The 13,761-nt window shown below is 37.0% G+C and overlaps 1 protein-coding gene across 1 annotated transcript in view; it reads left to right on the forward strand.

Moving 5' to 3' along the window:
* Positions 1-11,636: 11,636 nt before the first annotated feature.
* LOC102838046 (inhibitor of carbonic anhydrase-like) overlaps positions 11,637-13,761 on the forward strand; it is a 51,258-nt gene continuing 49,133 nt past the window's right edge. The window contains exon 1 of the mRNA XM_006846641.1: positions 11,637-11,804. Coding sequence (XP_006846704.1) covers positions 11,673-11,804 — 132 coding nt within the window. The 5' untranslated portion in view covers positions 11,637-11,672. The remainder of the gene's footprint in view (positions 11,805-13,761) is intronic.

The following is a 13,761-nucleotide window of genomic DNA, read 5'->3' on the forward strand; positions in this document are numbered from 1 at the left end:
TTTTTAGTGGTTACCAGTAGGGTTGCAAACCTCTAGGTCATCAGTTTGAAACTACAAACCATTCTGTGGGAGCAAGATGAGGCTTTCTGCTCCTGTGAACATTTATAGCCTCTGAAACTCTATGCAGGATAGATAAAAGAGTTGGAACTGACTCCACCACCCACAACCACCACCACCACATTTTATCTTTCGAGTGGCTATTATAAATGGCATTGTTTTCTGGATTTCCTTTTCAGAATTCTCTATATTAGAGTAGAGGAATCCAACTGATTTTTAGATGTTGATCTTATACTCTGCCACTTTGCCAACTCTACCAATGAGTTCCAATAATGTTTTTTGCGGAGTTTTTGGGCTTTTCTAAGTACTGTTGTTGTTGTTAATTGCTGTCGAGTCGATCCCAACCCTTAGCGACCCTATATAGGGTTTCCGAGGAGCGGCTGGTGAGCTTGAACCACCGAACTTGCAGTTCAAACTGCTTTGCAGTCTGGTGCAGTAACCCACAGTGCCACACCAAGACTCCGACCATATTATTTGCAAATAAAGAGAACTTTACTTCTTTGCCAACTTGGATGCCTTTAATTTCCCTTTCTTGCCTTATATCTCTGGCTAATGCTTCCAATATATAATTGAATAAGTTGTTGTTTGTTGTTAAGTGCCATCGAATCGGTTCTGACCCATAGGGATCCTGTATAAAGTTTCCAAGGAGCAGCTGGTGAGCTTGAACTGCCAACCTAGTGGTGCAAACTGACTTCTCAGTCCAGCACATTGACCCACAGCGCCACACCAGGACTCCATATTATTGAAAAGGAGTGGTGATACAGGGCATCCTTGTCTGATTCCTTGTTTGCAAGGGGAATGGCTTCAGATTCTCACCATTGAGAGCGATGTTGGTTGTTGGATTTGTATGTTATTGCTGTTAAATACCATTGAGTTGATTCCAATTCATAGTGAACCTGTATAGGGTTTCCAAGGCTTTTTAAATCATCACAGGAGCAGAAAGCCATTTTTCTCCCACAAAGCACTGGTGGGCTTGAACCATGGACTTTGTGGTTCACAGTCCAGTGCTTATCATATGGAACCACCGTGCTCCTGTTGGATTTGTATATATGCCCTTAATTATTTATGTAGCAGATTACATTGATTATTTTTTAATATTAAACCATCCCTACATACCTGGTATGAATCCCACTTGGTCATGGTGTATTATTTTTTTATATATATTGTTGGGTTCTATTGACTAGGATTTTGTTGAGAATTTTTGCATCTATGTTCATGAGGGATATTGGTCTATAATTTTCTTTTTTAGTCATGTTTTTGCCTGGTTTTGGTATCAGAGTTATGCTTGCTTCATAAAATGAATCAGGGAGTTTTGTTTTTAAGCTTTCATTGTGAATTGAGCCATAGTTTACATGGGAGAACATTGGTCTTGCACTCATCCTATTGTGTTTTGTTTCATTGCAGTGATTACAATCCCCTCCAAGCATCATCTTTTAACAGTATTTGCTTCAATTCCTTCTGTGGTTTTTGTTTGTTTGTTTGTTTGTTTTTTGATGTACACAAAAACACTCAGGAATATATAATCATTTAAACAATCAAAGGGCACATTCTACAAGCCTGCCTCCTGGCCACCAGCACACAGCCTTTCCCTTTCCATGAGTCTAGAGTCCTCAGCTATTCTATCTCTCCATATTATCATCTCTGCCTCCATCTCTGGTGACATTCCTTCTCTGGATAGGGTCCCACATTCTGCTCATGCTCTTCTCCCTTGATGGTCCTAGGGTTCTCTGTTCCTGGAATCTAAGATTAAATACTCCCCTACCTTTACAATTGTGACAATTGCAATTAATCATTATAATAGTTACTAACTATTGAATCCTAAGAATCTAATCCTGAGTCTTGGAGTTTTCCATCATTGTCTACATTCTGGAATTGTTAAATAGAATTGTTGTCAGCTCCTCTCTGAATGTTTAATAGAATTTACCAGTAAAGCCATCTGGACTTGTACCTTTTTTTGTTGTTGTTAACTGCCATTGAGTTGGTTCTGACACATACTGACCCAATATAAAATTTCTGCGGAGCAGTTGGTGTGTTTGAACCACTGACATTGTGATTAGTAGTCCAGTGTTTATCCTACAATGCCATGAGTCTTTTAATGACTTGATCAATTTATACTCTTTTTGTTGTTGTTAAGTGCCATTGAGTTGGTTCTGACTCATAGTGACCTTCTATAGGATTTCTGAGGAGCAGCTGGTGAGCTTTAACCACCGACCTCGCAATTCAAACCAACCTTACAGTCCAGTGCATTAACCTGTAGCACTACACTGGGACTTCCCCTCCTGTACCTGGTAACCATAAAGTAATGTTCCTGTGTGTAAAACTTTTCTTGAATTTTAAAAATTGTGGTGTCATATAATATTTGTCCTTTCTATGAATGACTTATTTTACTCAGCATAGTGTCCTTCAGATTCATCCATGTTATATTTCACAAATTCAATGTTATTCTTTTTTTTTACAGGGCATAGCATCAGTTTTACATTCATCAAATCATATACCATGTCTCATTATAATGATTATAATGCCCTCCATGTACCATCAGTTAACAGTATTTCTCTCTATCCACTTTAGCTTTTTTAAAAAAAACAAACAAAAAAAAACCCTCAGGCATATATGATAATTTACATTTCCAAAGGGCACATTCAGCAAGTCTGCCTCCTGGCCACCAGCTCTTAGTCCCTCTCTTCTTAGTCCGTGAATCTAGAGTCCTCAGCCACTCCCCCTCTCCATACCCCCATCTCTGCCCCCGTCTCTGGCGCTGCTGTTTCTCTGGATAAGGTCCCGCATTCTGCTTGTGCGCTTCTCTCTTGATGGTCCTAGGACCCTCTGTTTCTGGACTGTAAGATTAACCACTCCCCTGTTTTTTGTTACAAAACTTCTACCTTTACAATTGTGACAGTCGCAATTAGTCATGGTAACAATTATTCACTATTGAATCTTACGAATCTTATCCCCATCTCTTTTCACCAGACCCATCTAGACAAGATGACAGCTATTCAGTGGGGACTCTTTCTTTCCCCCCATACTCTTTTTTTTTTTAATGAAAAGCAATTTTTATTTGATGTGTACAAATAATATTTCATCTTTCTTTCCATCTCATCTTTATCCATTCTGTTTAGTAAAGCTTGATTCTGGAAAACAAAAATCTTGTTTTTTCATTAAAATTTTCTAAAATTGAATTTGGCATTACAATTCAAAATGTTGATTTACATTTTAATTCTTCTTAGCTATATTCGGAGAAGCCTGTTTTGTTTGTTTTTTTATCATCAGTTTTACATTCAATAAATTTTACACCTTGTTTCATTACAATGATTATAATCCCCTCTATGTATCAATGTTATTCTTTAGTGTTGTACAGTTTTCCATTGTGTGTATGCACCCCAGTTTCTTTATCATTCGTCTGTTGATGGGCACTTAGGTTGTTTTCATCTTTTTGCTATTGTGAGGAATACGGCATTGAACATGGGTATGCATGTGCTTATTCATGACACTGCTCTAATTTCTCTAGGATATATACCGATGAGCAGAACTGTTGGATCATATGGCGTTTCTATTCCTAACTTTTTGAGGATGCACCATACCATTTTTTATACTGTACCATTTTAAATTTCCACCAGTAGTGGATGAAAGTTTATTCTCCCCACAAAGGGTGAGAGGAGACTAAACTTTCCTATATTTCCAGTGGAAATGACAGGGCCAGCATTTGCTGTTTACTGTTTTTGGAATCAGTACCATTTTTGCTTGTGTGACGTAGGGTACTTGTTTTAGTTTTGATTTACATTTCATTAATGACTAATGATCTTGAGCATCTCTTCATGTATCTGTTGGCCACCTGAATGACTTTTTTGGTGAAGTGTATGTTTATGTTCTTTGACCATTTTTAAGTTGAATTGTGTTTTTCATGTTGAGGTTTAGAGTTTTTAATATATTTTAGAGATTAGACCCTGGCTGGATATATCATTGACAATTTTTTTCCCCAAGTCTCTTTTTACTCTTCTGGAAAAGTTTTTGATTAGCATAAGCATTTGGTTTTTAGGAGGTCCCAGATGTCTAATTTATCTTCTGTTGTTTGTTCATTTTTAGTTCTGTGTGACAGTCTGTTTATAAAATAAGTTAGGGTTCTTAGGGTTGCCTATTTTTTCCTTTATCATCTTTATGATTTGGGGCCTTACATATTGGTCTTTGACTAATCTTGAGTTAGTTTTTGTGTAAGGTGTGAGTATGGATCTTTCTTGATTTTTGTGCAAATACACATCCAGTTTTGCCAGCACCATTTGTTAAAGAGACTTTCTCTTTCCCTTTTAATGGATTTTGACCCTTTGTTGAATATCACCTGTCATTAAGTGGATGGATTTACTTCTGGGTTCTCAGCTTTGTTCCATTGATCTATGTGTCTATTATTATACCAGAATCAGACTGTTTTGGCTACTGTGGATATATACTAGATTCTGAGATTGGGACATATAAGGCCTCCTAATTTATTTCTTCTGCTGCAATCCTTACTTAGATGAGGCATTATTCTTTTCTATATAAAGTTGGTCATTAGTTTTTCTCTCTCTTTATAGAATATTGTTGGAATTTGGATAAATATGGCACTATATCTACAGATCACTTTGGGTAATATTGAAATTTTCACAATGTTAAGTCTTCCTATCCTTGAACATGGTATATAGTTCCATTTATGTAAGCTTCTTTTGATTTCTGGCAGTAGTGTTTTGTAGTTGTCTTTGTATGTGTCTTTTATATCTCTAGTTAGGTTTACTCCTCAGTATTTTATCTTTTGAGGACCTGTTGTAAATAATATTAATCTCCTGATCTCCTTTTTGGAGCTCTCTGTTGGTGTTGAGGGATCCGATTGATGTTTGTAGGTTGATCTTGTATCCTACCATTTTTCTAAATTCTTCTATTAGTTCCAGTAGCTTTTTTGTAAGGTCAGAACCCGATTTTGAAAAGAATATCCTTTTTCCACACAATTACCTTGACAGCTTTTTTCAAAAAAATCAATGGGCTATGTGTATGTGGTTCAATTTCTAAACTCTCTATTCTGCTTCATTAAGCTATGTCTTTTCTTGTGCCAACACCACAGTGTATTGATTACTGTATTTTTATACTCTGTATTGAAATCAGGTTGTATAAGTTCTTCAACTCTTGCTCTACTTAAGTGTTGGCTTGACTATTTAGGTTCTTTGCATATTCATATAAACTTTTATATCACTTTATTGATTTCTACAAATAACAAGTTTATTCTTGGATTACTTTTGTGATTACATTTAATTTATATATCATTTTGATGAGAATCAGCATTTTAACTATGTTCAATCTTTTAATCCATGACATTTCTATATCCATTTATTCAGACTTTTCTTAATTTGACTCAGGAGTGTTTTATAGTTATTATTATACAAATTTTGCTCATTATTTGTTAAATTTATCCCTAATTTATTTATTATTTTGGGATGACATTGTAAATGGTATTTAAACATTTTAATTTTTTTTTTTTTTTTAGTATATTGACTTAAATTTTGTGAGCTTTCTAAACATTTTCTAAACAACTCTAACTAAGAGTTGCTTTTTTGAAGATTCCATAGGATTTTTCTCTGTATAAAAAATAATATGTTAGCTGTAAATAAAGAGATTTTATATATTCTTTTTTGACTCATACACCTCTTGTTTCTTTTTTGAACTTTATTGTAATGACTAGAATGTTGAATACAATGCTAAATAGAAGTAGTAAAAGTGTTTATCTTTACCTGAATGTGAGATTCAGTCTTTCACCTCAAGTATGATATTCTCTGTACATATTTTGTAGATTCCCTTTATCTGTTGAGGAAGTTCTTGGTTATTCATAGTTTATTAAGAATTTTTAATTGGTAAATGCTTTTTCTGCATCTGTTGAGATAATTGCATGAATTTTTATCTTTTATTCTGTAATATGGTGAATTATGCAAATAGATTTTTATATATTAAATCAAGCTTGCATTCCTGGAAAAGGGATAAGTCTGTGTGTATGTTTAATATTTTTTTCTGGATTTCAATTTGTGCAAAAATATGTCACCAACCATTCCTCCTATAGCCCTGTCTACTCATGTTGGGTTCGATAATCTGCTGCAAATGCCACACAAGACTCAGGCACCATACTCAGAGTTATGGGGTTTAATAGGGAAGTTAACAGGTTACAATTTGGGGTTAGAAATGCTCAGGACATTGTTGTTCCAGTCTACTATTCCATTAACTACTGATAAATGCCCACAGTAAACACCACTCTATCATAAACTTCAGCCTGAAGGTACTCAGTTCTAGTTCCATGGGTCAGCAAACCTAGCTCCTCAGGCACCACACTTTACAAGAAGCTTCCTGCTTAAAGTCATTCAACTTTACTTGCTCCATGGTCTGGGCAGTCTGCCACTCTGTCTCATGCTTTGGTTCTTGTTTTTGCTGCGGCTGCTCCTCTGCCACTCCTACAGTGTTACAGCTTTCTGTCCCTGGATCAAGGAGGTTCAATGTGCAAGGATCTCTGGGTCCAAAGGACATGCTTCACTCATGGCTCTTTATTCTCGATGATAGTGAGATCTCTCCTCCTGCTTCCATGATGGCCCATTTTAATTCCATGCTACAGATTCCAAGTTTTTATAATTAACAATGAACTCTGGTAACATACACAGCTGAATTTTGTCATCCTATCCATATTTTCTTTCACCTTTTCTTATCCCATACCGAGCATGGCAGAAATGTTTGGTGGGAGTTACAAACTATGGCTAGAAGAGCCATTAGATAACTCGCTACATCACAATTTGTTAATATTTTGTAAAGGATTTTTGTACCTATGTTCATGAGGGATATTAGGTTGTAACTTTTATTGTTGTTTTTTTGTTTTTTCATTCTTTGGATTTGGTATCAGGTTAATGCTGGTACTAGTAAATGTGACTCAGATAGAAACTTTCCTTTCTCCACTATATTCTAGAAAATTTGGTTTAGCCTTGGTATTATTTCTGAAGTGTTTGATAGAATTAAACCATACAGACCTGGCACCCATTAACATTTATTATAGTGCAAGTTTGCTGTTTCTACACTCCCAACATTTATTTGTCTGAAAAAGTCTATTTTTGTGTTCCTTTTTGACAGTTGTTTATATTGAACCTAGAATTCTAGGTTGCCAGGTTCTTTTGCTTTTAGCTCTTTAATGATTTTATTCTATTGTCAGTGGTCTCTGTCATTTTTTGACAGAAAGTCAATATTTCTTATCTTTGTCTTTGTTTCTCTTTCACTGTAACTGTGTGTATCATTTTCATGATATGTAGAAAAATTCTGGCCAATTATTCACATATTTTTTTTCTGCCCCTGTTCCCCCTTATTTTTCTGGAACTAACTACAGTTGGTGGGGGTGCTGGTAGTGTGTTGTAGTGGTCATAGTGTGGAGCCGGTTACAATTCATAACAACCCTTTATAGTGTTTCCAAGGCTTTAAATCTTTACGGAAGCAGAAAGCCTCATCGTTCTCCTGTGGAATGGCTGGTAGTTTTGAACTGCTGACCTTGAGGTAAGCAGCACCATTCATAACCACTACGCTACCAGAACTACAATTACACATATATTAAATCACAAGTCTTAGGTCGCTGAGACTCTTCATTTATTTTTTAGTCTTTTCTCCCCACTCTGTGTTTAATTGCTATAGTTTCTAATATGCCTTCCAGTTCACCTTTTTTTCCTTCTTTAGTATCTAATCTTCTGTTATTTCTATCCAATGAAATTTTCATTTCAGATATTGTATTTTTCATCTGTAAGAATTCCTTTTGGCTTTTTATTATCATATCCTTCTTCTCATTATATTCAAATTTTCCTTTAAACCTTGAGCATATAGTGACATTAAAACTAGCTGTTTTGAGCTATTTTCTGTTAATTCTATCATCTCATTCAGTTTCTACTGACTGATTTTCCTTCTGGTTATCCCTGGTTACGTTTTCCTGCTTCTTCATCTTTTACTGGTTGCCAGGCACTGTGAATTTTGCCTTGTTGGATACTGAATTTTGTTGTTTTATTTATAAAGAGTACTAGACTGTACTGACAGGTAATCATATTACCTACAGGTCAGTTCAGTCCTTTAAGGACCCCCAAAAGCAAATAGCCAGAGCACATGCCTTTAAAACAACAAAACAAAAACCTCAAAAAAAAAAAAAAAAAAGCTGTTTGCGTAACTTACTTGTTCCCAAAGCAATTTCCATTTATGGAATTGTCTTGTCTCTACTGTTAGCCATCATCTTTAAGCCCAAAATGTTTTAGCAATCTATACTAGCTAGAGTAAACGTACTTTGAGATCAAAGTGCACCTATAAGGTACATTACTTCAAACATACCTGTTCTGCAATGGTTACATGACCTGTAGAATTCCACCCCCTTGCCTGTTCTTTGTACCATGCTATCAAAGCTTTTGCAAATGAAATTGAGGACCTCCATTTATTACTCCCTGTTTGGGGCATGAGGTCTAAGGTAATTTGACAGCTCCTGTCCCATTTGTTTGATAATTACTGTGCACCTGGTGTGGTGCTATGGGTTAATGCACCAGACTGCAAAGCCATTTGAACTGCAAAGGTCGCTAGTTCAAGGTCACCAGCCACTCCTCAGAAACCCTATACAGGGTCACCATGAGTCAGAATCGGCTCAGTGGCACTTAACAACAACAACATGTACAGGCAGTTAAAATGCAGCACAGATTTTAGATTCTAAGGTACTTCAAATATTAGCTCAGGTTATTTAATGTCCCTAAATTTTTTTTTAATGTTTTCTATAAAACAGGAACAAAAAGATGTACCTGATAGGACAAATGAAAAGACTAGAGGAAGGTAATATTGGCTAGACTACTGCTTGACATGCAGAGGCTTATCAGTACTTATTCTTGCTAAAATTTTCATATTCTAAATTTCATTTAAAATAAAATTTGTTCAAATTGTGCAGATTTGTAAACCGCATTTTTGCCTTTCAAATGCTCTCTATACCATCACCCAAACCCAGTGCCATTGAGTCGATTCCACCTCATAGCGACCCTATAGGACAGAATAGAACTTTGCCTTAGGGTTTCTGAGACTGTAAATCTCTGTGGGAGCAGACAGCCTCATCTATTTACTGAAAAATGGCTAGTGGGTTTGAACTGTCAACCTTGGGGTTAGCAGCCCAATGTTTAACTCATTGCCAGTAGGCCTCCTTCAGCACTAAGTGCTATGGCTTAAAATGCCAGTGAAATAAATGAACACTAATTTTAATAACGCAGTAGTTAGTACCAGGAGAAGTCATTGAGGTACTGTGAATAATTTAATATGGTCCTCTCCTTCTAGCCAAAGATCTTATTACCATCAAGAAAAAAAGAGCCAGGAGTCTTTTGATCCTGAGATCCAGGAATGTACCCTTGGTCCAGGAGATCTCCTTGATCCAGGAGACAAAGAGCTGTGACACCAGAGATGGCAAAAGATGTTGAGAAGCCATGACAGAGAAGCATTGGCAAGTAGAGGCAGAACCAAGAGACCAGCAGGAAACAGAGCAATGGGCCACCCATCCTACCAAGCAAGAAAGCTTAGTGCCTTGGGCAGGAGGCTTGCTTGCAGATTGGGCTGTCTCCGTGCACCAAAAGCACTTAGTTTTTTGTTCTTAGGTTATGGTCACCAACCCAAGAACAAAAAGCTAAGTGCCTTTGGACAGGAGATTGGCTGGCCAAGTAAGGTGCCTTTGAACAATGATTAGCCCAGTTAAAAGAACTTTGTAATGTTTGTGTAAGCAGGGCAGAAGCCAAGAAGCCACAGGGCCCAGAGAAGCAGATGACCAGAGTGAATAATGTCTGTGGGCACTGCTGAAAAGAAGCTGTCCTGATTGAAGAACTGTATCCTGAGTCATTTCTGATCCTGAATTGTAATCTGTTGCTTCCCTTGTTGTTGTTGTTATGTGCTGTGGAGTCGGTTCCGACTCATAGCGACCCTACACAGGGTTTCCGAGGCTGTAAATCTTTATGAGAGCAGACCGCCTCATCTTTCTCCTGCAGAACCGCTGGTAGTTTCGAACTGCTGACCTTGTGGCTTACAGTCCGATTCGTAACCACTACGCTACCAGAGCTCCTAATAAACCCAATTATGAGTACTGTTTGTGAGTTTTGTCTGGCCACTGCAATGAACTACTGAACCCAGCAGAGAAGTAGAGAATGCTGTGAAACGGATGCTTGGTATCAGAATTGATAACAGGGTTAGAGGGTGGAGGCATAGTCTCATAGAATTGGCCTTGGTCTGCTGATTTTGATTCTCCTTCCCATTGCAAAGGAGGAGAATATTTTTACAGTTAAAGTGGAGTTTCTGGGTAATGGAAGCAGTTAACATACTCTGTTGTAAAGTTGGAGCTTCAAGTCTACTTATAGACACCTTGGAAGATAGGCCTGATGATCTTCTTCTGAAAAATTAGTCATCGAAAGTCCTATGGAGCTCAGTTCTGCTCTGACACACATGGGGTTGCCATGAGTCAGAACAGACTTGATAGCAAATGGTTTGATTTTTTGGTTTTAAGTTTAGAGGATTTAATATCAAAAGAAAGACTAAATCACCAGACCCTCAGTAGGATGGCCACTGGACTGCTAACCTCAGGGTCAGTGACTCAAACTACTAGCTGCTCCTTGGAAACACTATGCAAGGTCACTATGAGTCAGAACCAACTTGATGGCATGTAACAACAAGACTTCCTTCCCATAGTTTTTCTTTTTGCTTTTGGAAATGAATGTCATATAACATAAAATTAACCATTCTAAAGTGTGTAATTCATTTGTTATGTGCTGTCGAGTTGGTTCCAACTCATAGAGACCCTGTATGGCATTTTCAAGGAGTGTCTGGTGGGTTTGAACTGCCAACCTTGTGGCTAGCAGTCCAGTGCTTATCCTACAGTGCCAACATTTAATAATTCATTGTCTTGTGCAACCATTACCTCTATCTAGTCCCCAAATATTTTCATCATCCCAAAAGAAAACCCCATTCTTATTGAACAATTACTTCCCAACCCCTTCTGTCCCAAGCACTTGACAATCACTAACATGCTTTCTGTATTTATGGATTTACCTATTCTAGGTACTTTATATAAATGGAATTACATAATACGTGACCTTTTGTCTCTGAATTATTTTACTTGGTGTAATGTTTTTGAGGCTCATCCACATTGCAGCATGTATCAGTACTTCATTCCTTTTTACGGCTGAAAAACAATCAGTTGTATGTTTCACATTTTGCTTACCCATTCATCTACTGATGTACATTTGGTTTGTTTCCATCTTTTGGCTAATGCAAATAGTGCTGCTGTGAACATGTGTGTACAACTACTTGAGTACTTATTTTCAATTCCTTTGGGTATATAGAAGTGGAATTCCTGGGTCACATGATAATTCCAAGTTAAACTTCTTGAGGATGCCTTTAACAGGAATAGGGCATAAGCAGAGAAATAGACCCTAAGAATTCCTGTGAGCCATGGAGTTGATTCAGTTTGTGCCTACTACATACAGCTCACCCATTACCATGATGAGTTCTGGATATCTCTTATGCCTTTGGCCTGTCTCTCTCCCACAGGCCTGTGTCTGGCTGTCCCTGAGAGAACTGTGAGATGGTGTATGGTGTCAGATGATGAGGCCAGAAAGTGCTCTAGTTTCCAGGACCATATGAAAAAAGTCCTTCCAGCGGATGGTCCCCTTCTGAACTGTGTGAAGAGAACCTCCTCCCTTGAGTGCATCAAGGCCATCACGGTAAGTCACTGCTGCCTAAAGGTGAGTGGAAGAAAATCTAGACTTTCTTCTTCTGCATTGGGTGTAGTTTATGGCTTCAAAACATCTCTCTCCCCACAGGAATAGATCTTGCTTGAGAGGAGAAAGAAATATGCCAAAGACCTGAAAATGCAGGCACTCTGTATGTAGAAAAATATAGCTGCTTAACATCCATTGATAGGAAAGAAGAAAGAGAGAAGAATTCAGTGAAAAGATGTTTGTTAAAGCAAAGCTAGTATTATACTGAAAGAGAAATCTCTAAGTAAACAAGAAGCTCCAATATCACTGTTATTACTGAATATTGTTTTTGGAATTTCCTGAGAATGCATTAAGATATGAAAAAGTAACAAACAAAAATATCAATACTTTTAGATGATTGCACATCTAGAAAGTGAAGTGGAATCTGGAGAAGCAGTGACATTTTAATGAAGAAATTAGTTTGGTAGAAGATCAGTATGTATATCACAATTATTGTCATTGTCATATACCAACAGTCATTGTTGTTATTATGTATCACTGAGTCAGTTCTGACTCATAGTGACCCTGTGTAGGGTTTCCAAGGAGTAGCTGGTGGGTTTGAACCAGTAACCTTGCAGTTAGGAGACCAGTGCTGATCTTACAGCACCACACTAGAACTTAGTGAGGGAAAAATAGCCCCAAATTGTGATCTTATTTAAATTAAAAGTAATAACCAGAGAACATTACAGGAAAAAATTATATGAGGGACTTGTAGGATTGTTATTAAACTGATATCAAACTTTTGTGACAAATGAAAAATATTGATAAATAAAAACATTTGTATTCCTAGATGACTAAATATTATGTTTGCATTATTCTCCTAGGGTTAACTTATAAATTAGTATAATATTAGTCAAAATACAGTTCTTTATTTTTTAAATAATCAATAAAATGTTATCAAAATTCTCAAAAGCACATGCATAAGAGAGTAGAAAATAAAATAATGTTATGAAAAGAGAAAGGAGCAGGGGAGTGCTGATCCCTACCTAATATTCAAATAAAAGTGCTACAAAGAACAGGGTGGTGATATTTGCTTTGAGTTGAGCCCAACTCACAGCATCTCCAAATGTGCAGAGTAGGATTTTCAAGGTTGTGACCTTTCAGAAGCAGATCACCAGGCTTCCCTGTTGTTGTTAAGTGCCATCGAGTTAGTTGGTCCTAATTCGTAGTGACCTTGTAAGGGCTTCTGAGGAGGTTTGAACAGCTCAGTGCTTATCCTACAGTGCCACACAAAGCCTACCTAGTTGGGTTTAAATAACTAAACTTTTGATTAGTAGTCCAAAGCTTAACCATTTGCACCACCCAATGACTAAAGATCAGGGCTGTTGTTAAGTGCTGTCAAGTCAGTTCCTACTCACAGCAACCCTTTATAGGGTTTCTGAGGAGTGGCTGGTGGGTTTGAATCACCAACCTTGTGGTTAGCAATCCAATGTTTATCCTACAGCACCACACTCAGACTCCAAAGACCAGAGTATAGGTGCAAATAGAGAAGACCTGGAAGATAACAAAATTAAGACATATTCCCCACTTTCAACATATTCCCCATCTATCTAATTATGTTCGAGAATATAGACTGTAAATTATGATGTCCAACATTAGGGCAATAGGTAAGATACATAAGATTTGGGTGGACATTTATACTAAGGCAAAATTTCCAAACAAATGGCTGAGAAAAGATTCTTTAGCTAGATGATTGGGTAGCCATTTTTTGGGGAAAACATCACATGATATTCTTAATCCATTCACCAAAATAAATGCCTGGTGTGACTCAAGTTGACTAAAAGAGATAGACATAACAAGATAAATCACAAAGTAGATAAATTTAGAAATGCAAAAAATATATATAAATATGACAAAGAAAAGTAGGGGGGAAAACTAAGCATACAAAAAAGATCCCCATCAGTTATAACAAAACAGTATA

The sequence above is a fragment of the Chrysochloris asiatica genome, unplaced genomic scaffold (assembly GCF_000296735.1).
Source record: "Chrysochloris asiatica unplaced genomic scaffold, ChrAsi1.0 scaffold00028, whole genome shotgun sequence".
Classification (NCBI taxonomy): Eukaryota; Metazoa; Chordata; class Mammalia; order Afrosoricida; family Chrysochloridae; genus Chrysochloris; species Chrysochloris asiatica.